We start from the raw sequence: 26,731 nt of genomic DNA, 5'->3' as shown, positions 1-26,731 counted from the left end.
TAACCCTCACTGTGTTCTTTGCAGAGTGTGCTTGCATCAGTTTCAATACATGGGAAAACGATACATCGCCAGGTACTGTGTATAACCTAATGGTGTAACTTTGTTGTGACAGAATGCCTTAAATTCTTGTCATTTGAATAATGTTCAGTTAATACTGGAAAGAGATGTCTTTGTATTAGAAGGTAAGTATACGGCCTTTGTAGTGCTTGACACATGTTACCTGTGTTGCCTTACTAGCACTGAAAACTCATCCCAAATTGCTGCACTACATAGTTAGGGATTTTTGTGTTAGCTATTAAAACTGTGGAGGTTTGCCCAAACTGCCTTGTGACATTCTCAAAACCGTGCATAGTACCTGAATGATAGCCTGTGAATTATTCCTACCTCCTGTGCACTCTCCAGTCAGACTAAACAAGGCTTTGTAACACCACATGTATCTTTTCATCCTATCCAGTGCTGGCCACACTGGGCTTAGTTCCATTAGCTGCTTGTATGGAAATTTACCTCGTTTGTTGCAATATTTTGATGTTAGAGACAGCCTCCACATGGACTTTTGGCACAAGCCTGTCACTTGCTAGCTGATGTTATTGTGACTTACATCAGACACAAATACAGGAAATTATGACTTGGATATATGAAAGAGAAATATACAACATACATTGCCTTTCTTTCTCTCCCAAAGATTATCCTATTGCCATTGGTTGATTTTTGCTTTTAATCTTTGACAATGTCTTGAAAGGGGGCATGGAAAAATCAAAATAAAGCATGCTGTTCTGTGAATCAAACTGAATAGGTATTTGAACTCACCTAAAAGTGTTGCAACACTTATATGGCTATTTATCCTCCATCTCCTCAGCCTGCTCCCAGGGGAAAATGCCATTTGGGGTTCTTTAAACCTTGGATTTTCCCCCAGCTTTAGATTTGTTCTGCCTGTTTCCTAATGTTTGCACCTAGTTCTCACAAAGCGCCTGAGGTGGTAAAGCAGTGTATGATCTGTAAATCACTTCAGATAGCAGGTCTGGGCTCTTCTGACCAAAAGATCCCTCCACACAATAAATTAGATGTCAGGGAGGACTTATCTTATCTTCAAGACATTGTTGAACTATAGTGTCCATTATCCTGATTATTGGCTATCTTGACTGGGCTAATGAGAATTAAAGTTCAGCATCTGGAGGGCAATGTGCTGGTTACTCTTGAGTAAGACCTCACATGCAGACTGAAGTGATACAGCACATACATGGTTTTGCCATCCAGAATTAAGCCACACATTTCTAATGTGGCACTGGCACTTGTGTTATTTCTTTGGACTGGAGTAAAATATCCTTTATTTCTTTATTGTTGCATTTTTCTTAATGTACTACATGATGTTTAACCATTTTATTTAAGAATAATACATATTGCTGCTCCTGAAATTACAGTTTGAGCTTTTGCCCACTTGATATAGTTGTATAAGTAGGAATATTCATAATGCATGAAAATGCATTAAATAGCTCTTGATAAATTGGTTAAGAGACTATTTCACCAATAACATACCACTTGGTTGTGTTGCATGTGAAAACATTGAACTGAAAACTATGCACGTTTCTGATGTAAATTGTGATTATTGAAGTGATTCACAAATATTTCACATTGAGATGCACCAAAGGAATGTGCTAGCAAAAAAATAGTGCATGCAATCTTTACACACCCTATGGTTGAGGAAACAGGGATGTGTGTAATTCTGGTATTGGTTTTCATTTCTTGTCAGCTCTGGTGGTGGTACACACTAGGAGGTTAGTCTGTACTGATTGCTAACACAGATCACTTTTCTATTTCCTTCACTTGATTGCTGGCAAGTTTAACAAAGTATATGGCTCTACTCCCTTCCTGCCTCGGTAAGATACAGGCATTAGTATATCACGTAATTTTGCTCTTACTGCATGTGTGCTTACTAAATACTCTCTCAGATCCTCCTTAAACTTTCTATAACAAATTCAGATCACACAAAGCTCTCTTAAAAATTATTTGTATACACGGTAGCACATTTACTATTCTGAACTAAATGTTTCTAAAGCAAGTTGTGTGCTGCTGCTTTCAAGCATTTTTGAAGCTTTTGGACTGAGAAGGTACTTGCTGTGATGCTTTTGGAATTCTGCCTAGTTTAAGCTAATGTAAAATGACCAAAGTACAGTGGTCAGGTAGAGTTAGTCTTCCTGACTGAGTCTGTCTTCCTAAGACTCTCACTATAGCTAACCTACCTCCAGTCTGTCCAACTGTAAATAGTCCATTGTGGTCAAGAAGTAAATACTATAGTCCACATCCTTTATATACTGCTTTGACTGACTGGATAAATTTCCCAAAACTTTTAACTAAAATAGATAATAGGCTGCATTGTATTTTCATCTTCTAGTAGAGTTTTTGCTTGGCCTGCTTAACTAACTCTCACCCTCTCTTGCTGCAGTGCAACATGTTTAACTTTTGCTTCTGTCCCATTTCACCCATCTTGCAGGAACCAGGAGGGGTTGGGACCCATAGTTCATGATCGAAAATCTCAGACATTGCCTGTTTCCCGTAACAGAACAGGGATGATGCATGCCAGATTACAGCAGCTGAGCAGCCTGGATAACTCTCTCACATTTAGCCACAGTAAGTTCCATGACATAACACCTGAAATCTCATCCAGTACCACAACACCAGAGGCAGGTCGAAACCCACACCAGAGCATGTCATGGACTTTATTTTTCAAGGTCAAGCACCAACATGAATTCCGTTCACAGCTGAGTGGAAGTAACAAATGATGACACAATGTGGAACATGGTTAACTACAGCATTTTAACATGCTATACTCAAATTTTTGTATACATTGGTATTTGATGTATTCTACTTCAAATTTATGCACTCTGTGGTGTTCATCTTGAACAACGTTTTCAACTGCCATTGAGAACTTTCATTATACTCTTTCTCAAGAACATTTTGAAAACGGTGAAATGTGCTTGGTTGACCATGTGACCATGTTTTGGCATCAAGTTTTTAAGGGGAAGTAGCATAAAAGTACTGTGACAGTCCATGATTTAGTTTGGATGTGAAGAAGCACCCAGTAATGAAGTGACTTTTTCTGTGTTTTCAGTGTGAGAAAAATATCAAGTTTGCTTGGAATTTCTGTAGACAATGGTAAGACAATCAGGTTGAAGTCAGCTTCTGTTGGAATTTTTGAAATGAAATCTAGATTTAAGTAATCTTTGGAAATATTTCAGCTGCATCATTAAGAATATCACTCGACTTTTGTGAAGCTTCACAGTATTCAAGAATGGGCAGCTTACTGAAATAATAAAACCCACATTAACTATGTACTGCCTGAATACTTTTAACAAATGCATCTCTGGAAATTAGTAGTGAGCTGATTTAAGTCTTGGATACTTTTTCTTCATTCTAGCCTGTTTTTAAGGCTATAATCTAGCAGTGTATTCCCCATTTTTCAAATTTTCCAAAACTGAAAGCTCACCCAGACCAGACACAGAAAAGATTGATTGGCAGCTCTTTCTCAAAAATACCTCACAGAATCCCCAGAATTATTCTCCAGAAGACTTCTATCCCTGAGTTCAATTTTTTTGTGGGGGGGGGGGCGAAGAGATTTTCCAATACACTTTTTAAATATGGACATGGCACTGCTGCATGCAGATTGATTTGACTGAACACTGTCTTTGTGAAATCGGAAGTAATTTCCACTCAAGCAAAGGGGGGGGGATTTCCCCCTCCATCTGGAACTCCCACACCACCTGCTTTGGAGGGCCCCAGGAGCAGCAGACGGAAGGCAGAAAACCCCTATTCCGCAAGTGGAACTTAGGACCAAAGTCATCATTTTTGTTCTGTTTTAAAAACCCTCATGTCAAATCCCATTTTGAGCACAGACATTTAAAGAGCACTTCAGGAATTTGGTTGGGACAATTTTTGAGAAGGAAGGTATTCAGGAGGGAAATGGGTGCATGCAAACCCCCCTGTGTCTCTGCTTGAGCCTTAGGAGATCCTTAGATTTCTTCTTCTTCTTGTAGCCATATTTCACAGTTTGCCAAAATTCCTTTGCCATTCACCTGATGTTTCAATGACGGTTCTTCTCTGCTGCTTCCTTTAATGTACAGCAGGGCTGTGGAACCTTTGGCATTCCAGATGTTTATGAACTACTCATCAGCCCTAGCAAACATTCCCAAATGGCCAAGGATAATGGGATCTGTAGTTCAGCAACATCTGGAGGGGCAAATGTATTAAAGGGCCACCTTATTCCTAAGCGTAGGTTGATCAATGCTTCATATTTCTGGGAAGAAAATTTGATTTTAAATTTTGCTAATTGGTATTCCCCCCCCCTTAAAATGACTATACCTATTTCTTAGCATCTTATTTACTGATATTATGCTCCCCTGGAGTAATATGTCATTAAATAGTTAAACAAATAACTCGTTTCAATAGTGCTTTTATGAAGATAGGAAATAATGGTGTTCAGTTAGGGAAATACAAGAGATACGTACATTTCTAACATACCTAGTCTAGCTTTTTATTGGTTTTGCAATACAGTTTTAGTGCAAATTCAGTTAACTGTATATGAGCAAAAAATCCAGAAATTAATTGTTCTAACAAAGTGGAGATACAGGAATGAAAGGTAGTTAACTTAAAAAAGGGTTAACTCCACTAAGTTGCTTGGGTTTGCAGTGATTTTAGATGCTGCCTTGTGAGGTGCCTAATGCAACATCAAGCCCAGTGTTGCTGGATCAGTTCCAGTTAATGCAATCTGATGATATGGACAGGATACTTGCAATGATCTGCCTAACTACCTATTCATTAGATCCTTATCCATCCTGGTTTATTAAAAGAAGCTGGGGTGAGATGACTGAATGGGTCAGAGGAGCAGTAAATGCATCTTTGTGTGATGGGGTGGTGCCCACTCCCCTTAAAGAGGTGGTGGTGTATCCACTCCTCAAAAAGCCCAATGGAGTGCAATAACTGTAGACCAGTCGTAAGCACTCCTTTCTTGGCAAAGGTGGTAGAGAAGGTGGTTGTGGAGCAACTGCAGGTGTTCCTGGATGAGCCTGGTCATCTAGATCCAATCTGGTTCAGACCTGGTTTCAGAACTGAATCCGCCTTGGTTGTCTTGATGGGTGCCTTTCATCACAAAAGGGGACAGGAGAGTGCAACTCTTTTACTTCTGCTTGATCTCTCAATAGCCTTTGATACCATTGGCCATGTTATTCTCCTGGATTGACTTAGTGAGATGAGTATCCGTGGCATAGTATTACAATGGTTCCGTTTATATATTCAGATAAGAATGAAAGTAAATGCTCTTGTGAGCCCATTGTATGCAACCATGAAGGAGATTGCCCATTGCATCTCTCAGAGATGCATGCTGGGGACTTCTTTCCTTCTGTCTGTGTTGCAAATGATTAGAGCATTTAAAGACTCCTGATGCAGCAGAATTATCTGCCTTTAGAGGAGGCTAACAGTTGTCTGTCTGCATGAGTCTGCTCAGGACTTGTCACCTTCCAACAAGCAGGCATATCCTAGAATGAGGACTCATTAAGAAACGCATGGATTGTGTTTTTTGAAGGTGGGTAATTCTTAATCTTACATTCTTAGTATGAGGGTAAAACTTTTTGATTTTCTTTCAATTTTAAATCATGAAAAAATGTGCTTCAGCTATCAGAAGTCTGGAAAAGAACTGTCCTAGACCAAACTGAATGGGTCTCAGAATTTTTGAAAATTATTTCTCAGTTGTCACTTATCTAGGCTAATTCCACCTATGTGTAGGCCACAGGTCTGGGATACAACTGGAATATTACTGTAACTCATTTGTTATTTATGTACTCTCAGCCCTTACTTTTTGCTTCAAGCTATCTGAAACATAAAGCAATCATTTACACGACCCAAGCTTGCAAATATGTGCACATGTTATATACCTGCAACTGCAGCATTCCTGTAAGACACATAAGAATTCCAGCTTTGCTACTATTCAATTAGTAGTGTGGATATTAAAAGGTTGGAGTTTTGTCAAAGTCTGGTACAGAGTTCAAAGTAACAACTGCCTCAAATTTCCACAGGTTATGGCCATTCAGAAGCAGACGTCCTTCACCAATCTTTACTTGAAGCCAACATTGCCACTGAAGTTTGCCTTACAATTCTGGACACTTTATCTTTATTCACAATGGCATTCAAGGTATGTGCTTAGATACCTGTATAGTTAGGCGTAGCCATAGTTTTTATCCAGAGGTAGCCAATGTAGTGGTACGCGGGTGGTGCTGTGGGTTAAACCACAGAGCCTAGGACTTGCTGATCAGAAGGTCGGCGGTTTGAATCCCCACGATGGGGTGAGCTCCCGTTGCTCGGTCCCTGCTCCTGCCAACCTAGCAGTTCGAAAGCACGTCAAAGTGCAAGTAGATAAATAGGTACCGCTCCGGCGGGAAGGTAAACGGCGTTTCCGTGTACTGCTCCGGTTCTCCAGAAGCAGCTTAGTCATGTTGGCCACATGACCCGGAAGCTGTACACCGGCTCCCTCGGCCAATAAAGCAAGATGAGCGCCGCAACCCCAGAGTCGGTCACAACTGGACCTAATGGTCAGGGGTCCCTTTACCTTTAGCCAACATAGTGCTCTCCAGATGTTTTTGGACTCCAACTCACATCAGCCCCAGCCAGCAGTTCTGATGATCAGGGATATTAGGAGCTGTCACCTGACAACATCTGGAGTACAGGCAGCAACCAATTTGTGCATGGTTACACCCCAAGGCACCGCACACTTACGTGGAATCATGTATAATCAGAACACCCATTGAAAAACTCTTCAAACAACCCCTGTTTGTGATGTTTCCGGGTCACCTCTGAGTTTGACACAATGTGTATAGTCACGCTCGTGCTCGTTCATCAAGCACTTTAAGCAACACCACTGCAGTTGGGTCCCACCCAGTTGGGAATCACTGTGGTATGTCCCAATCCAGTGGGCTTCATCATCCACTGCAATAAATAGAACGATTGGTCTTACCTGAAGAGTAGATTTGTAAGGTGACAAACAGATGAAAACACCAGAGCCCTCCCTGCTGTGGTCTGCAGTTGTGCTAATTTCAGACTGCTGTCAAGGCTTTACTTAAGGGTTCCCTTTGTTCCTATGTTTAAGGGGTTATGTTATTTATTTTGGCGGCATGTCATCAGCTGTGGGGAGGTAGGCAGGTACATTCAGAGTTCTTTTCTATGTACATACATCGATTACTGCTGCTTGGTGAGCCTGAAAAACTGAGGCGATTAAGCCTACCTCCCACAATTCTGTGTTCCTGCCTCCATTACTTGATTACCGAATCAAGTGTCTTCATTGTCCATGTTACCAGTCTGCAATTCAAGTAAGATCAATAATTCTTTCCCAGATATTTGTGTGCAGATAGCCAAAACGGAAGCATTCCATTAACAAGTCTATAAGGTTTATAATGGCTTTTGAGGCCTTAAAGTAATTCATCTGTGTAGGTATCAAAATATAATTCTCTTAATTTTAAGAATCAGCTCCTGATGGATCATGGGCATAATCCTCTGATGAAAAAAGTGTTCGATGTGTACCTTTGCTTTCTGCAAAAAAATCAGTCAGAAACTGCATTAAAAAATGTCTTCAATGCCTTAAGATCACTAATTTTTAAGGTAAGTAGTCTTCAATTTATAACTTCTTCTCTCTGTATGTTATATTGATTGGGGTGGTGGTTCTGTTTTGTTACTTATATGCTGCCTCTAAATGTAGAGAGCCTAGGGCAGGGTATTGCTTTTCTTCAGACAGCATATCTCTTTGTTCAATCGGAGTATATACAGTGGTGCCTCGCAAGACGAAAATAATTCTTTCCGCGAGTCTTTTCATCTTGCGATGTTTTTCATCTTGCGAAGCATGGTCCGTCACAACTGAGCCTCTTCAAGCAGCTTTAAGAAAAAAGCGCAAGACGTTTTTGTCTTGCGAAGCAAGCCCATAGGGAAATTCGTCTAGCGAAGCAACGCAAAACCGAAAAACCCTTTCGTCTAGCGAGTTTTTCGTCTTGCGAGGCATTCGTCTTGCGGGGCACCACTGTATTTCTGAAACTGAGTGAAGGAGGACTCTGTTGTGTTCATGGAGCTTTAACTTGGGAACTAGATGCCAGGTTAATTGCTTTTTTGAATTTGGACAAGTCATTGTCTTGTTGAGTAGACTGACATTCTAGTCCAGCCAGTGCAAAGAAGCAGGCTCCCAAATCTCTTGATGGAACAGGTGGGCCCATTAACTGAGCAGGCCACTGTATGTTCAGAACCCGGAACTGCATTACCAACAAGTGCTAGTCCGGTATGTAAACATAGTGTTCGGCCATTCAGTTTTACAGTTGTTATCTCCGGGTGTCATGGGAGAGATTAGAATGTGGGCCATATGGCCCACCCTTTAAAACAGGTGACAAAGTCACAATTGCTTTCTTTTTGGGAAATGGAGTTGCAGATCTGAAATCTGACAGCCCCGAAACACTGAATTCCTGTCTAAGCTTTGGTCTTATTTTGAGACAACCACTACCTTCTGTCAGGCTGTCAAAATAGATTTTCTAGTCACTTTAAGGGTGAAGCTTTACAGAGTTGCAAATTTCTGCATAAACTACAATTTACTAAATTTGTGAGGTAGGCAAGCTAGCAAACTCTTTGTACACTTATTTGCAAAGCTGACTTGGGGACTCCTAAACAAACGGATGCACATACAGTGGTACTTCGGGTTAAGTACTTAATTCGTTCCGGAGGTCCGTACTTAACCTGAAACTGTTCTTAACCTGAAGCACTACTTTAGCTAATGGGGCCTCCTGCTGCTGCCACGCCGCCAGAGCACGATTTCTGTTCTCATCCTGAAGCAAAGTTCGTAACCCGAGGTACTATTTCAGGGTTAGCAGAGTCTGTAACCTGAAGTGTATGTAACCTGAAGCATCTGTAACCCCCAAGGTACCACTGTATCTGTATCAAGGGTGTTTGTTTTCGGGGACCCTTTCTAGTGTGTTACAAATTAAACAGCCAACTCCCATGTGACATTTTTTTGAACACTTTGCTATTTGAAACTTGTTACCTGATGGTTTCGTTTTATCCTACCTTTTAAAGAGTAAATGTTTCTGTGTGTTCTACAGTTTCCTTCTACATTTTATGAAGGAAGGGCTGACATGTGTTCTTCACTGTGCTATGAAATTTTGAAGTGCTGCAATTCCAAACTGAGCTCAATACGAACAGAAGCATCACAGCTCCTTTATTTCTTGATGAGGAATAATTTTGATTACACAGGAAAGAGATCGTTTGTGAGGACACACCTACAAGTCAGTACAGTTTGTTTTTATGTATTTAAGGGGTTTTAAGGAGATGAAATGCTGACCTTTTCTGGTATCATGTTTTAAAGACTGGATTGTGTGTACTTAGCAACATAATATTATAACAGACTTCAGCTACATAGTGCATCGAGCAGCACACACACACACTGTAAGTTATGTGTGATAGTAAACGCTGCATGCCCAGCAGCTATGTGAAAAGGTCACCCTTGCTGCTGCACTCTCTATGTGTACTTCCTATACACAAATTTTGGAACAAGTAGCTGATTTTTCTAGATATTCAAACTCATGCCCTATTGTATCACTGCAGTTTTAATGCAAATTATTCACATACAGGTTTGCATTTTCCCCAGAAGTGTCTACAAATCTATTTATTTATTTTATGTATTTGTTTATTTACACAAAGTTACAGGCTGCTTAATATTTAGGAAAGTTCCAAAACTGTATACAGAATTTATAATGCATACAATATAAACCCCAACCTGAAATCTTCAAGATTTATGTTTCTACTTCTTTACAAGGTTATCATTTCTGTGAGTCAGCTGATTGCAGATGTTGTCGGAATTGGTGGAACCAGATTTCAGCAGTCTCTTTCCATCATCAATAACTGTGCTAACAGTGACAGACTTACTAAGGTTTGTAGTAGGCTTTTTCCATTTAATTTTGAAATTATAAAGAAGGGTCTGGATCATCAGTTTCATTCCCGTGGGACTGATGCTAAAACCTCATCATGTAAACAGCCCGTATGGATCAACCATAAGAAGGTTATAGTCATGTATAAGCAGAGAACAAAATGTACAGAAATGCTGTAGAATGAAAAATACAGAAGCAGTCACAAAAGGGACCTTGATGAAGTGCCAAAAATGCCAAGTTGTTCTTGATGCTTGAGAGAAAAAGGAAAATCTCTGTAAAATCTTTTCAGATCACAATAGTCCATGTTTGAGACACTAGTTTAAATATTCGTTGTATAATATAAGTACATACAAAATTAGCTTTTAAAATAGTTCCATTTTAGAGTTGTTTTACTTTGAAGGAAACAATGTAACATTAACAGGAGTAGATGCAACTAATAGCCAAGACCATGTTCATGTGGTTAGGATTCTGAGGAACAGTCCACACAACTTTACTCTTCTTTCATACTACTTGATTATTCCTAAAGGAATTTCAAGCAATAGGTCACTAAGTGGATAGGTACAGTTTAGCTTCCCCTTGTTGAGCTCATTTTCTATATCTTGCCGCTGTTTTCACATTACAGCACACGACATTTCCTTCCGATGTCAAGGATTTGACAAAACGCATCCGTACAGTCCTAATGGCTACAGCACAAATGAAGGAGCATGAGAATGATCCAGAAATGCTTGTGGATCTTCAATACAGTTTGGCAAAGTCTTATGCCAGTACACCTGAACTCAGGAAGACATGGTTGGATAGCATGGCAAGAATTCATGTTAAAAATGGAGATCTTTCAGAGGTAAGCAAGACAGAAAGTACTCCACTGGTTTTTGATGATCTGGCCATACTGTTCATAAAGTTCAAAATAATTCTATAAATCTATCACACACATATTGAAGAGGTTGGAGAAAAATGTGCCAACAGAAATTAGAAAGAATTGCTGTGCTGCTCCAGCGTTTTTAGTTTTATTCAAGATATACAGTAAGCCCACAACTTATGCAGGGGTTACATTCCAGGGATTGTGCCTAAAGCCAAAATTGCATATAGTCAAAATATAATGGGTACAATGGTAGATGGGATTGCCAAAGTTGTGGTTTTTTTAAATTGCCAAGCATGTAAAGCTGAATGTTGCAGGCTTGCTGTATACAGAACTTAGTCACAACAAAAATTGTGTAGTAATGGTTGCTATTGTTTGTATTTTAGGCAGCAATGTGTTATGTCCACGTAACAGCTCTGGTGGCAGAGTACCTTCTCCGAAAAGGTATGTATCATGCACCTACTCCTTTGTTGTTGGGATATTTTAAACTGCTGCTTAAGTGGTTATATACCTGTCTGCTTTATAGTTTGTGCATTTATGTTTTGCCTAGCCAGTTGTAGTTATGCATATTGTCTATTGCCCTCGCATCCATGTGGATAAAGGTCCAAAAATAGTTTAATAAATAACAATTAAATTAATATTCTTTCTATTTAAAAAATAGCAACAAAACATTTAAAGAAATATCTTCAGAAAATACTGTTACAGAAAGGAAAATCCAATGTAATCTCATCACACTCCATCTGTTAAACTGTCACTCAGAATGTTTGTTTTCTATAGTTTTACCATTGCCTTCCTCCATAAAGCTTAGGGTTCTCTTCTCCTCCCTCCTCCTTTTATTCTCACAACAATCTTGTCCGTGCAGTGATTGCATGGTAATAGTTGATCAGTGGACCGCTCTATTGCACTGGTGAGCCTTTTAAACATATCAGCATCACAGGATGTACCATCAGAAAAACAGCTTCTTTACTTATCTATATTGTCTAAAGACCCCCATACAGTTTTTCTGTTTGCTATGAAGGTACCTCACTTCTATTTTGCCACACTGGGTTACTGAAGATAATTATATCTAATGCCAGCCCTGAATAGTCATTAGTAACCATGTGTAAGAGGCCCTCCTGTTACCCAAGTTTCCATCTTAGGCTTTGAAGGAACCAAGGTTGTGAAAACAGACAAGCTTACTTAGTAACTTGCAATCAGTAGAATTTTGTCCTATGGTTCAGAAACCCAAGAGCATGGTTTCTGATTATTCAAGTCTTTACTAAAACACTATACTGTTTAAGAATAAAATCCAAACCTGCTGCTGCTGACCCCCTGCATAGTGGTGCTACTGCCACATGGCAGTGCTGCAGCCTAGCCACTGGCAGTGGCAGTGGCAGCAGAAGATTTGCAATGGGGCAGGGGGTGGATCAGGACTTTGGGATTGGCTGTAAGAGCAGCTTGGTATCCAACAGAATGCCCTTGAATGCCCTATTTGGGGACTGCATGCTGGCAAGGATACTGACAGTTCGCCTTCTGCCCACACATTCAGCAGGCAGAAAAGGGGGGGGGGGCTGCTCCAGCATAGTGGCACAAGCACTACTCAGTTGGCAAGAGGAAACCAGCTGAGATTGCAGAATTTAGTGAAGGGATGCCTCTACTCAATTCAATACCCCCCCCCAACCAAGGGTAACTTGAAATTAGATTTATTCACTGCAACTTTAAGATTGTTAATTTCTTTCATGCCTTTGTGGGTTTTGCTGTTCCTCTCTTCCGTTGATCTACTTCAAGAGTGTTGTCTGCATTTTTCCCATCCAATATAAATAGGAATGTTTAAACAAGGCTGTATAAGCTTCAGAGTAATCACTCCAAATATAGATGAAGAGGCTTCTATGATGGAAGATGTTGGGATGCAAGATGTTCACTTTAATGAAGTATGTAAACTTAATTCATACTTATTTCTGTATCCTTATAATACTAATATATTTTTTATTGAATTCTAAAATGTCTTGCTTGCTGTCTAACCCAAAGAGTTCATTAACACATTGAAAATATTTTTAACCCATGGAAACACAACTAAATAATAAATAGCATACACCATTACTCACTTTATAGCATGTTAAGACAAAGAGGCCAAGTTATGCTGGAGATGCTATAAAAGCAAGGCATAAGTTCAGGGGAGAACCTGGGGAGAGAGCATTGAGGAACCTTGGACCTGGCAATTAAATGTTAACCAGACGGGATTTCCACAGTACCCTTTAGAAAAGTGTGACACTGCAGACTGTAGGAAGAAGGGAGAATTGGTAAAATTGCCTCTCCCCTTCCACTGTCAGGAGCCTTTGCTGGATCAGAAACACACTGTACTGGAAATTAATCCTTTTTTATGCTGCTTGAGAAAAATAAAATTAGATTGCTCCAGATTAGTCTCTATCCACATGTGTGTGCTTTTCTTTCTGTAACTAGGATGTACTGATGGAGTTGTTAGAACAGTGTGCAGATGGGCTGTGGAAGGCTGAACGTTATGAACTGATTGCTGACATCTATAAACTTATAATTCCTATTTATGAAAAGCGGAGAGATTTTGAGGTATTTGATACAAATCTATTTATGCTATAATGATTTCATTTGATACTTGTTAATGCTGTGGGATGTTGAAATAGGTAATGTTCAACTAAAGTTACAGCGAAGTCTCCTTGAAAGTTGTGAGGATTCATTTGATTGCAACTAACTTCAAAGTGCTCTGGGTTTTTGTACCTATAAAACTTTATAAGGCTTGGGACCCCATTACCTTATGGAGCCTCTTTTCCCCTATGAATCTGGCCAGCTCTTCAGCTCAGCTTTGGAGTCCCTTCTCCAAGTACCTCTTCTAAGGCAGGTGCAGAGAGTGGCTACATAAGAAAGAGCCTTTTCTGAAGTGGTTCCCATTTTTGGAATGCTGTTCACAAGGAGATACAGCAAGCCCTTAGTCCACCATCTAAGACTTCTTTAGATTCCAAGGCACTGGAAATTTTGATATCTGCATCCTGCTCATTCAATGGATGGTTAGCTGTTTACTGGTTTACAGTGATGATGATGTTATGGTGGGATATGTGTATACTTGGGGAAATGTTCACTTTTGGTTATCATTCTTGCATGTTTTTAATATATATTTACTACTAAAGTCAACTTCAAATATAATGTTACACCTGAAAAAGTAATCATTAACTGTTCCATTGCTTTCAGTGGTACTTAGTTATCCCTAATTTTAGCTAAATTGAGACAATTGGGTTTTCCAAGCCGTTAAGCACTGTATTATTTTGATACAGTTTGCTAACAATATATAAAAGCTTGTATGTTTTTTATTCTGTTTTTTTGTTGTTCAGAATATACTAAATATCTCAGTGCCACCATTTACCAAAACGTATTTTCCCATTTTTTTTAGAGGCTAGCTCATTTGTATGACACATTGCACCGGGCGTACAGCAAAGTTACAGAAGTTATGCATACAGGAAAAAGATTGTTGGGAACCTATTTCAGAGTTGCATTTTTTGGACAGGTGAGCATTGTCCAGTGTCTTTCCTGAACTTTAACTTAGCATATGAAAAATTGCAATTTTTTTTGCAATGTATTCTTTTTTACAGCATGTGTTAACTGCATTGTATATTTCTACTTGCATGTATTTGAAACTAATGAACTATTGAACTAATAACTGTTTTCTGAATGAGAAATTTCTTCAGTAAACTTTCTTTTCTTCCTTTTTTCCTTTTTCTATTACTTTCTTAAGGCAGCGGTAAGTTTTTCAATAATAGCCATTCATAGCTATTACTTAAACACTGCCTTTGGTGTTTTTATATATTATGTTGGTTCACTTTCTGATCTGTATTATCTTGGTTTAAAATATTAATATATTTAGTTCCACTTGCAGAAGAAAACTGCACATGTTCTATATTTGTACTGCATGCTTATACAAAGAATCAATCTTTTTCACTTTTATATGTTATTCCATAGTGGCAAAATACAGTGACTGCAGGATGTGTGTGTGTGTGACATGAGCATGTGTATTCAATGGAGGAAACACAGTTTTAGATAGAAATAGTTGATCAAAAAAAAAATTCAGTCAGGGCACTGAATTGTACAATTTGAGTGATATAACATTCCATTTATTCTATTGTCTCTTATGACTGTAGCAATACCAGTTTACAGACAGTGAAACAGATGTGGAGGTAATTACAGAAACTGCTGTCCAAAACAAGCAATGCAGTAAAAATTACTGCATATAAGCTTAGTTTGTTGTGGGTATTTTTGTCAGTCTAGTTTGCGTTTATACATGCTATGTTGTGATCCTTGCACTACATTGTCCATTTCATCTTCAGATAGGAATATTTATTTTTGCAACTTAAAACATTAACTCAGATCTGACATTCTGTATGAAAGCAGACACCTGTTTCACCTTCCATGGGACCTATTTTGGTTGTGTTTTGGGCTTCAAAGTAAATTATAAAATACGATTATATTAAAATTTATCTAGATAACGTTGCTTTATTTGTATAGAACACTTGGCCATATTTTGTTCAAAATAACACGGCTTTCTCAGAGGACTACCATATTGGCATGTGAAACAGGCATGCGAACAATGAATATGGAAATAGAGTGCTGTACTCTCAAAACATTAAAGTTGACATATCATGTAATTTACAGCATTCCCTCAATAATATTGTAATAATTTTCAATGCATCCATACTATAATAGCTGTTTTGCTCTCCTTACCTTGATTTTTCAATATCACTTTTTTCTTTTCCTTTTTGCTTGCAACCTTTGTGTTCTACATTGACCTTGCTTTAATTATTAGGAGTCATTCTTTTTTGGACCTTTGTTTGTTTAGAACTTAACTGTTGTTATTGGTTTTTCTTTTCTAAAGGGATTTTTTGAAGATGAAGATGGAAAAGAATATATATACAAAGAGCCTAAACTCACATGCCTTTCAGAGATTTCCCAGAGGCTACAAAAACTCTACTCAGATAAGTTTGGATCTGAAAATGTCAGGATGATCCAGGACTCTGGAAAAGTAGGACTTAACTAATAATATACAACTGACTTATATATAAATTAACATGAGCTCAAATCGAAATTTTCTTTCTAGCCTGCCAGTTCTTAAGCATAGTAAAATGTGGTTCCACTAAGGATGATCATCTACTTGTGCAGTACAAAAAATACCAAATGAATGAAGCAAGAAGGACCTTGGTGGCATACATGGATAATTTTTATATTGAAGGCACCATAAGCGTTTTAAAATTTTATTAATGATGATCAGCGTATTAGCTCAAGTAACCTTTTAATAATGTAACTTTTAAATAATTGCATATTTTCATAGTTGAGATTTTAATTCTCTCAAATTCTTTTAAGGTAAATCCTAAGGATTTGGATTCAAAATATGCCTATATTCAAGTTACTCATGTAGTTCCATACTTTGAGGAAAAGGAACTACAAGAGAGAAAAACAGAATTTGAAAGAAATCACAACATCCGTCGCTTTATGTTTGAGATGCCATTTACTCAGATGGGCAAAAGAAGAGGGGGAGTGGAGGAACAATGTAAACGACGCACCATTCTTACAGGTACTAGGTCAAAATTTGCAGTTCTTTGGGACAGTACTTTGATTTCTAAAAACCAAAAGAGAGCACTTAACACCTTTCATTGATGTTTTTTGTCTATAGCACCTGTAACACGCTTCCATTTAATCCAAAAAAGCCACAGAGAAATCTGAGTCTTTGCTAAATCCTGCATGTTTTGGGTCCTAATAACCTATCGGAGCCTAAGAGTTCAGCAGGAAACTAACCTATAACTAACAACTAACCAAGTTAAAGCTATTTCATGCAATACACTCACATTTTGTACACGTAAAGTGTTATTAAAATTAATGTTTTGCAGCCACATGAACTATACTGCTATACTTTCTGGGGAGCTGGAATTGACATAAGGGTACACTCTGACAAATATGGGCTACCACAATATAATGTGTGAAACAAAGACACACAAATTGATGCTCTATCAGTACCCTGGATGTTATTGATGCAGTTTCTCTGGTCTGCCAGGAAGCTGTTTAACAGCAAGGTCACGTTTTAGAAGCACTTGGAACTGTGATCCAACTCAAAGAGAAAGGTCTTGGGTGTATTTTAAAACCTGTGTAGAAGGGGAGATATTTTATGTTCAGGGCAGTTGGCTGTAAAATTAGACAGAGGTATTCACCTCTGGCAGCAGGTGCTCAGAAACAGGAGCTTCCCCATTCATTCCTCCTGAGCCATTCCCTTCTATTGGAGATCAGAGCTGTGTGTGCCACAGGCTTGCCATACAACTGGTCTACTACCCTTAGGCTCAGTGAAGTATGCTATCCCATTTTGCTTCATCCCTAAACTGGCCTAGTATGTACTCTTGCAATCCTGTGAATAGCTAATAGATAGGTAGGTAGGTAGATATTTAAGTTGACTCAAACATTTATTGCCTCTCAATTGCCTTGTGTTCATGTGCAAATATGTCAAGGCCAGGGTCCAGTTATTTTGCATGCTGACTCATGGCTACTCTTTGCACCAGGATTACTGGTAGCTTAAAGACTGACACTGCATGTGAACTACTGTTATTGCTAATAGCTAATCTCCTGGCAAAGAACCAAGTGGAAACAGTAGTGTTGTCATCCTTCTTTAGATAACAAAATGTGAATTACATTAACTAAACAAATAGAAAAGCATAGAAAGACCCATGCTTAATATTTTTCTAAGTTTTTCCCACCTGTTGGTTTACCTACTTGATACTTAATCATTAGTCCTTTCTGGATAGAACAGCATGTAACTTTCATGGGCTAGCAGACAGTACTATATATGTCCCGCATAATGAGAAGATACAGGCTAGTCTTCTTCTGCAGATCAGAATTTTTCCAGGGGCATACAAACACTGGACAAAAGAAGCACACAGTCTGCAGAGCAGGGGTAGCCAATGTAGTGCCTTCCGGATGTTTTGCACTAAACTCTTAGTATCCCAGACCACAGGCAATGAGAACTGGGGCTGATGGGAAATGCCGTTCCAAACATCTGGACACATCACATTGATTAGCCTTGCTCTATAGAATTATGCTATTAAAATATAGGCTTGTTTGTTTATAAGTCTAATTGCTCACAAAATAAAAAGCATTGACTTGCAAGTTTCTTAATATTTCAAGATAGCATGAGTATAGTCGTGTAAACATAATTTCATTGTTTTCTTTCCCTAGCTATACATTGTTTTCCATATGTAAAGAAGCGGATTCCCATAATGTATCAACACCATACAGATTTAAACCCAATTGAAGTCGCTATTGATGAAATGAGTAAGAAGGTTGCTGAGCTCCGGCAACTTTGTTCATCAGCTGAAGTAGATATGATCAAACTTCAGTTGAAGCTGCAGGGTAGTGTTAGCGTTCAGGTATGTTGATTAAATTGATTATGGTGTGGAGTTTTCCTTTACCTTAAAATCGCCTAATAAGCTTCTTCTCGCTTTAGAATTCTGTTTGTGTGTTTGTGTCACACCGATAAAATAATATGCAGCGCCAACAATGTCCATTGAATAAGAGTGGTAGACTTTGAATTTGAGACTAAGTTTTACGCAGAATAGACCTATTGAAATTAATAGGCCTCACCTATTCATGTCCATTTATTTCTGTAGGTCTGTTCTGAGTAAAACGTAGTTGAATACCACCACAGGTTCAACACTGCGATCACTTGAGCAACTTGTTAATTCTCAACCTTATTTCACAGGAAGCCCCTTCATTTGTAGTTCTGTTTGGGTGTTATCCCTCATGAGATTAATGCATAAACTTATAAATCACCTTTGCTTGTAGAGCAAGCTGCTTACTACAGCTGTGCCCTCCAGCAAGCCCATGCACAGGGGACAGCAGCCGGGTAAACTTGCCCCAGGCCTTGGAGGACTAAGGCTACTGGGGGGGGGGTGCCAGGGGCCTGCCGTACCTACAGTCATGCAAGGAATGCCCTGTGCCTCCCAGCTGACCAGGAACTTAATGGGTGAAACATGCATGTCTGTCCGTATGCACTGCAAGGTTTCGATAGTAAAATCTAGACCTGCGTTACTGCATACAAGTGTGTAGCATCAGATCAAATTAGGTGCCGGCACTGTGGTGGCACATCTCATGGATAAGGCTCAGACCATCTCCTGCATAGACATGTCCTCCCACACAGGGTTGGTGCTAACCCCACTCTTCCCTCATGGAGTAGTTAATCATATGAAGGATAATGCCTGTGCAGAGCTTCTGTCTAGTTAGTCACTTGTGTGCAACTTGTTCCTTTCATGGATATGAACTCAGTAGTGTTTTTGCACCAGAAGGGCAGGATAGGTAAAGGTAAAGGGACCCCTGACCATTAGGTCCAGTCGTGACCGACTCTGGGGTTGCGGTGCTCATCTCGCTTTATTGGCCAAGGGAGCCGGCGTACAGCTTCCGGGTCATGTGGCCAGCATGACTAAACCGCTTCTGGTGAACCAGAGCAGCACATGGAAACGCCGTTTACCTTCCCGCTGGAGTGGTACCTATTTATCTACTTGCACTTTGATGTGCTTTCGAACTGCTAGGTTGGCAGGAGCAGGGACTGAGCAACGGGAGCTCACCCCGTCACAGGGATTCGAACCGCTAACCTTCTGATCGGCAAGTCCTAGGCTGTAAGGTTTAACCCACAGTGCCACCCGCGTCCCTTAATGTTTTAATAAATACAGGCTATTTTTCAGAAATGTATTTGACTTGTGTATAGCCCTTTTCAGAGGGATGAGCAAAACTGGTTTTAATATTATTGCAGAGGGGTAGGAACATAATTTATAACTGTTTATATATTTTTAGGTTAATGCTGGGCCATTGGCATATGCCAGAGCTTTTCTGGATGATACAAGCACCAAACGGTATCCAGACAATAAACTAAAGTTACTCAAGGAAGTTTTCAGGTAAAAAAATATGAAAGTTTATTAAGTTTCTTTTTGGAACTTTGAGATTAGAACCATTCTCAATATATTTCATTTTATGTAATTAAATTTATTTCAGACAATTTGTTGAAGCTTGTGGGCAGGCCTTAGAAGTAAATGAGCGGCTTATAAAAGAAGATCAGATAGAATATCAAGAAGGAATGAAGGCTAATTACAGAGAAATGGCAAAAGAACTCTCTGAAATCATGCATGAACAAGTATGTACTGAACATTAAGTATTTCATTCAGGTCATCCTGTTTTGGTTGAGAAGAACCAAATATTTTTCTTGGAATTCTTTATTATTTAAGTATTTAATTCAGAGGATCCAAGTCTTTAGTATATTCCTAACTGTAAATTGCTGTAAATTGCCAATAACAATTTACTGCTTTGAGGGTGGTTGTTGTTTTTTACACTCAAGTTTCTTTCTGTAAGCCACCTTAGGGGAAAGACGAGGTATAAATAAATGTGAAACAATTATAATATGTCTTTTTATGACATTAAATAATATAATGATGCTGAAGGAAATGGGTTAAGACTTCCACCCTGGAATGTTTTATCTAAAGTTAATATTTATAATAGATGTTAATGGATAATGCCCTTGAAGCATATGCTATGATTTATTAACTGCTGTAAGAGAGTTATCTAACAATAAATCCTTTCATTTCTTCCATTCTGGTTGGTACAATGCTGACAATTTCATGAATTCAGTTGTACGGGGGATTTTAAAATAACAGAATTACAAAGAAAATCAGTTTAGTTGGCACATGAATCAGACTTAAATGCAGTAGCCTATCTTGCCTTAAGCCTGCTAGTTCTAACATGAAAAATGAGCACTTTTCTCTCCCTTTTTTCCATTCTTGTCGCCTAATAAAACAGCTTAATTGATTATTATACTTTACTTGGCAATGTAACACTAGAATATGGTCAGTCCACAAGTACACCATAAGTTGCTTTGCTAAAAGAATGACTTCTGCTGTGACTTCTGTTCCAACATTGCATGATGTGGGTGAATGTTCAAGAATTAATAGACTTCTAACCATTCCTCTACAGCAAGGAGTGGGGAACCTCAGGCTCAGGGACTGCATGCCTCTGTATTTGACAGTTTGAACTCTCCCCAGGCTACTTACTTCTCTGAGCCTAAATATGCCCTAAATATTTTTGCCGGCTAGAATGTGCCCTTGAACTCGGACAGTGCCTCTTGTTTGTCTGGACAGAGCGTAGAGAAGAGGGGTGGGCAAATGCAAGTAGAAATTAGCTTACCACACCAAGATAAAATTAACATTAATTGCTCCACCCACTTTTGCCTCTGACTCTGCCCACCTCAGGCTACTTTCCCCTGCCTAGAAGGCCCTTGAGCGAAAAAGGTTCCCCATTCCTGTTTTACAGATTTAATTTCGATTTGAAGCTCATGTATTTTTCCATTGGAAAATGTAATCATGATGGAAGCAACTCTTAAATACCAAGGAAACAGGCATTTTATGGAAATATAAGTGCATGGCTTGCATGTAAATTTGGTTGTACTACCTATTCTGCAAACATTGGAATGTCCATTTTGCTTTCTTAAATAAATGTTTCAGAGATATTTTCCCCCCTGTTTAATACATTTTATAGAAATCTTAATGGGCATCTCTCTTTCTTCCTTCCCTTTTCCCCTATGCTGCTTTGAAAATGTGATCAGCTGGGATGGTAATACATTTTTAGTTTCTCTTTCGAGTTCTGAGTTTTGTTTAACTTCCTTTACCCAATATATAATGTGGAATTTGTAGTGCAGAACTGAGGGAAGACTTAGGCTTTATTTCATTTTAATGTTGAATAGTCAATCATTATGCATATCGCTGTTGCTTAACAAAATGTTTATCAGTCAAATAATAATGTTTTGCTACACTGCTTCTTACATAACTAATAGGGCAATCAGATTTTTTTAAAATAAGAAGGATCTAGTTTCTTGACAGAAGTCGTTAGAGAAGGGTGAATTTTAGCTAAACATCTTTGCTATTTTCAGAACCAGTCACAAAATTAAACATATATTAATTCAGAAGGTCATCTGACCTATATCTAACTTTTGTGTCACTATAGACTTGCTCCCTATCATAATTCCAATTATCTAGAAATACATTCCATTTAAATCAAGTTGGACTTTGCTTCCAAGTAGAGATGGGGGAGGAATTTAATCCTGATTGCATTTAAAACTGAATCTACCTAATTCCCACTTTTTGAAACAGTATGCAAACCAGAAAACAGCCATCCTTGGAAATTTGCAGGCTTCCCAGTTTTGTAATGCAGTTCTCTTGCCAAGCAATATGTAGAAAAATGCATATCTGGTGAAAATAATATACAAAACTGCATTATATTAGAGAAAATATGTTTTGCAAGGATGTATGTGCTAGGCAGAGTTGCATACTAAAATGTGTCCCCCCTACTTGCTGTATCTGAAGTTAGGTCCCAGTTCACATTTTAGCTAGAAGCCAAAGGACAAGCCCATGGTTACCCCACTCTTTTGAAAACCTCCTCCCTCAACCATGTCTAAGGCATGTGTTTTTCTTTCTTTAAGATTACTGCTATGGAAGAAAAAGCCAGTGTAATGCCCAACTCGCTACACATTTTCAATGCCATTAGTGGGACACCAACAAGCACAACAGTTCATGGGATGCCCAGCTCTTCTTCAGTTGCATAAGCATTTTGTGACGGAAAGCGCTGCTTACCTTGGAACACAAGTGGATCTTTGAACATTTGCAAACTCAGGATGAAATCCAAATCTGAAAGAGGACTGTGAAGATACTAACAATTGAGCATGCTTAACTCTTTGGGTCAGTCAGGGATAAGGAAAAAGTAAGAGGTAGATTTCTAAAACATATACTGATGGTGCACATATTTTTTATATTCTGCTGGCAATATTACAACACCCAACACAGAATTGTTCTGGGGAACTTAACTGGTTCTTCTGCTCTGATAATGGTATTCTAAAATAAATGGCACATTATAGGCAAGTGTTATGGAATGTAAGTTTGCAGACACAAACCATAAAAGTGTTCTTTGATATATGCACATACAAACTGATATAAAGTACAAACACTATTAGACTTAATAGGCACTAATTTGAGGGGTTAATGTAGGTAGAAGTAGTTTTTTGTACTGTTGACTATAACAGTTGTGCACCATTTTATACCTTGTTGGCATTTTGGAGAGCATATGAGCTTAAAATTGATCAAGCAGTTGCATCCAACCAAAGGTTACCATATGTTACTAACTAACTATATATTAAGCAAGACATGTACATATTTGTTAATACAACTCATAAACCCTGTACATAAATGAAATGCATTTCTAAACATTTTTAATATTCATACCAGCTTTCATCCTCCTACAATTGTGATAAATTCATGTTCATTCCAAGTAAATGCTCTATTTTCTTTTACAGTTATTGTATATAAATACAGTAAGTGCAATATGAGGTTGTATACAGTTTCTATAACGTTATGCACTGTTTTTAAAAAGAATACATAATTTTTGCCAAAGTGATGGAGTATATAAGTGGTGATAAACTACTGTGGCTAAATGGTGATGTAATTTAAAGCTTTTGCTATATTGTTTTAAGACATGAATTAGTAATTTTATATTTGAGAAAGATAAAGGGTTTTAATTTTATTTAACTGGAATCACTGGCCTGCTGTAATTAAACATTATGTACTTCATCTATATTAAAAAGGAATTAATTTATGTAGAGTGTGGTTGGATCATTTTATTTTGCTGCTGTAAAGGAACATTGTGTATTAAATCAATTTATGGAGGGTGTCGCTGGGCTATGAGGTTGGTCTTAAGATGACAAGGCAGGAGCAAAATTCTTCAGGGCTCCCCATCACTTTTCTGCTCCTGCCTGCAATAAGCAGATCACTTCTGTTTTTTCCGTCAGGTTTACTCACTTTTCTTTGCTATTTTTTCTTTATTTGCCTTCTCCAAATCTCTTCTTGGCTCCGCTGATATGAGTTGCCCTTAATCTCCTTTCCTTTACTAGGCGAAAAAAGGATATATACGATATCTTTATTGTCATTGTCCCTTGCAGAACAATGAAATTGAAAAACTACATGATACATACAAAAACCCCTAAAAACTCTGAAACCCCATTTTAAAATACACTATACTATAGAGACCCCTTATGCTGCGTTTAGAACCAGAATTACATTTGTGTAGAAACTGTTTCTACACAAGGAAGGAAGACAAAAATTATTTACCTCAGATTCCCTCTGTCTTCTGTTTTCCCGCCTTTTTTTTTTTTTTTTTTTTTGCATGCCCCTGCACACCCTTGCTTTGTTTGCTGGTGGATGGGGTTTTTTTGCCTGCTCTTTTGGGTCAGAAAGAGAGGAAGGCATATTGGGTGAGACAACCTTTGAAACAAAAGCAAAAGCAAAAGGGAAGCTCCTTTGCTTGGACTGAGGCCTCAGCCCCAGTCGCTCTAGAGCTCCATTTCTCCCTCAGGGTTTGTCGATCCGGTGAGTCTCCTCAAGACCTGCTAAGCTCTCTCTCCTCATGGTATTCTGAGCTCTGTTCCTTCCTCCTGATACACAGTGGTACCTCGGGTTACATATGCTTCAGGTTACATATGCTTCAGGTTACAGACTCCGCTAACCCAGAAATAGTACCTTGGGTTAAGAACTTTGCTTCAGGATGAGAACAGAAATCGGGCTCCGGCAGCGCGGCGGCAGCAGGAGGCCCCATTAGCTAAAGTGGTGCTTCAGGTTCAGAACAGTTTCAGGTTAAGAACGGACCTCCGGAACAAATTAAGTACTTAACCCGAGGTACCACTGTACTGAGCTTGGTAATCTTTTGTCTTCCCGGGCTCCCTGGCCATAAGCTCTTTTCCATGACAAGAGGTCCAACAGGCCCAGTTAGCCATGACCCTCACTGCCCTGGGAAGCCTCTCAGGGCAAAGAAGGAGGAGGAGGAGGAGGAGGATGAAACCTTGGAGGCAGTGGCAGCATGCCAGCGGGAGACAGGCCAGACAAATGGAGTTTGAATCGAGAAAGAGGCAACTGTTACAGGAGAGGTGAAGATCTTCCCAACCCTTCCTTGCCCACATGTGGACTTCCTCTTCCCCAGAGGCTTCTTCATTTCTCCCAGCTCAGGGGAGGGATGGTTTAAATTCACAGGATCCCTCCCAGCTTTTTTGCTTTTTCCTCCTCTTCGGATGAAGACGGCTTAAGGGGCTTCCTGAGGCAGTTTCTCCAATTTATGGCCAAAAAAAGAACAGCGGCAGCCTTCCAACTCCAATCCCATCCCAATAATAATAATAATAATAATAATAATAATAATCAGGTTTGCGGTTGAATCCTCATTTAATTACTCTGTTGAAGGAGACTTTGATTGCATCCATTGCCTCTGAGGGAAGAGAGTGAAGTGAAAGTGAGGTTACTGAGGAACTGCAATCCCACTGTCTGTTTCAGGATGTGAATCATATGTGGCTACTGTGCAGAGCCTCTAGGTTTGAATTCCTCTCCTCAAGAAGCCCCCACCCTAACCCAGCTCATCTTGAGAGATTACTCTGCCTTGCTTTGCCAAGTTCTCCTGGCTTAAAGGTACACTGTGCAGTAGGGGGGGAAATAAGTATGAAAATTTGTATTGACTGACAGAGCACCACACCTCTCCTGCTGCCCTGCTCTGAAATAGCTGGGTTTGAGCAAAATGCTTCCATACTTCCCTCCTTTGCTAAGGGGACAAATGAAATTCTGCTATCTGGGCTGCCCTTGATTCACAGGACAAAGGCGGCTCTTAATTTGCAAAAGAAAGAGAAAGCCCAAGTCCCCGTCAACATTTTATCCTCAGCAAACAGGAAAAAGCTTTTTATTGGATATTTATTTCTATTGGATCCTAGAACTATAGGCAGATAGGATCCTAGAATGCAACAATCTGATTGGCCAGCAGGAGCAGCCCAATCAGACCCCAGGGGGGATTTAGTCAGCCTGTTAGGCCGGTAGGATACTAGGATGCAACAACTGATTGGGCTGCAGCAGGAAACATAATCAACCAATCAGTACTCATTGTGTAAATAATGTATATAAAGCCTGAGGTTTGGGGGGGGGGATTCAATCACTGTTCCTATGAGCTGAAAGAAAGAGCATGAAATTAATACTTGACTGAGTATATTGAGAGCCTCAACTCATTTGCAACAAAACTGAAAGGAGAAGGAATTTAGATCCACCCCTTTCCTATAGACTGTTTGGGTGTGTTGTATCTCCCAGTCATCCCTCATCAATGACTGAAACCTCTTCTGTTTCAGTGCCCACTAGTGTTACAGTTCATCTCACCGTGTGCAAAGCCTCATCCCCGCCCCCCCAAAAGGCACCTGGATCCTGCAGGAGGAAATCGGGATACAGGGCATGATCAATCGAGGGAGACTAGATAGCTGTGGGGAGGGGGGAGTAAAATACCATCTCCCTCCCTTGAGGCAGATCCCAATTTAAACTTTATTCTCAATAACTGCACAAGTGTGTCCTACACTGTGACTACCATTGAAATACCTGTAAGGCTTAAATAGCTATGTAAAAGGTATGCCCAGTCTATTAAACAGCAACAAAGATACATCGGCGATGAGTTGTACCCTTCCCATGGTTTACCGTAGCCCCTAGCCTCATTTACACCCCAAAGTGAGCCTGCTGAGGCATGTTCTATCGTTTCCATAGAAAGTGGTGCCAAGTCCAGAATAATAATAATAATAATTTTTTATTTATACCCCGCCCATCTGGCTGTGATACATCAAACATTAAAAGCTTCCCTAAACAGGGCTGCCTTCAGATGTCTTCTAAAAGTCTGGTAGTTGTTCTCTTTGACATCTGGTGGGAGGGCGTTCCACAGGGAGGGCGCCACTACCAAGAAGGCCCTCTGCCTGGTTCCCTGTAACTTGGCTTCTCGCAGTGAGGGAACTGCCAGAAGGCCCTCGGTGCTGGACCTCAGTGTCCAGGTAGAAAGATGGAGGTGGAGACGCTCCTTCAGGTATACT

At 39.4% G+C, this 26,731-nt stretch overlaps 2 protein-coding genes across 25 annotated transcripts in view; one reads left to right on the top strand and one right to left on the bottom strand.

Annotated features, from left to right (window-relative positions):
* Positions 1 to 23,457, top strand: part of DOCK9 (dedicator of cytokinesis 9) — a 142,927-nt gene extending 119,470 nt beyond the window's left edge. For 7 of the 24 annotated variants that reach the window (XM_083500979.1, XM_083500994.1, XM_083500989.1 and 4 more), the window contains 18 exons: positions 25 to 72; positions 2,489 to 2,625; positions 6,063 to 6,178; positions 7,501 to 7,638; positions 9,114 to 9,296; positions 9,827 to 9,940; positions 10,561 to 10,776; positions 11,181 to 11,238; positions 12,598 to 12,704; positions 13,234 to 13,356; positions 14,192 to 14,305; positions 14,937 to 14,972; positions 15,668 to 15,814; positions 16,153 to 16,363; positions 18,010 to 18,200; positions 19,621 to 19,721; positions 19,819 to 19,957; positions 22,292 to 23,457. In XM_083500979.1, the coding sequence (XP_083357105.1) occupies positions 25 to 72; positions 2,489 to 2,625; positions 6,063 to 6,178; positions 7,501 to 7,638; positions 9,114 to 9,296; positions 9,827 to 9,940; positions 10,561 to 10,776; positions 11,181 to 11,238; positions 12,598 to 12,704; positions 13,234 to 13,356; positions 14,192 to 14,305; positions 14,937 to 14,972; positions 15,668 to 15,814; positions 16,153 to 16,363; positions 18,010 to 18,200; positions 19,621 to 19,721; positions 19,819 to 19,957; positions 22,292 to 22,414 (2,302 nt within the window). In that variant the 3' untranslated portion in view covers positions 22,415 to 23,457. Of the gene's footprint in view, positions 1 to 24; positions 80 to 1,836; positions 1,875 to 2,488; positions 4,264 to 5,085; positions 5,641 to 6,062; positions 6,179 to 7,500; positions 7,639 to 9,113; positions 9,297 to 9,826; positions 9,941 to 10,560; positions 10,777 to 11,180; positions 11,239 to 12,597; positions 12,705 to 13,233; positions 13,357 to 14,191; positions 14,306 to 14,936; positions 14,973 to 15,667; positions 15,815 to 16,152; positions 16,364 to 18,009; positions 18,201 to 19,620; positions 19,722 to 19,818; positions 19,958 to 22,291 lie in introns of those variants that run through there. The other 17 variants (XM_083500998.1, XM_083500995.1, XM_083500997.1 and 14 more) reach the window with 8 other exon arrangements.
* Positions 1 to 26,731, bottom strand: part of UBAC2 (UBA domain containing 2) — a 244,254-nt gene that overhangs the window by 203,217 nt on the left and 14,306 nt on the right. The gene's annotated exons all lie outside the window — the stretch shown is intronic.

The sequence above is a fragment of the Podarcis liolepis genome (genome assembly GCF_965112155.1).
Source record: "Podarcis liolepis genome assembly, chromosome: 4".
Classification (NCBI taxonomy): domain Eukaryota; kingdom Metazoa; phylum Chordata; class Lepidosauria; order Squamata; family Lacertidae; genus Podarcis; species Podarcis liolepis.
This window is presented reverse-complemented; position numbering and strand designations above follow the sequence as displayed.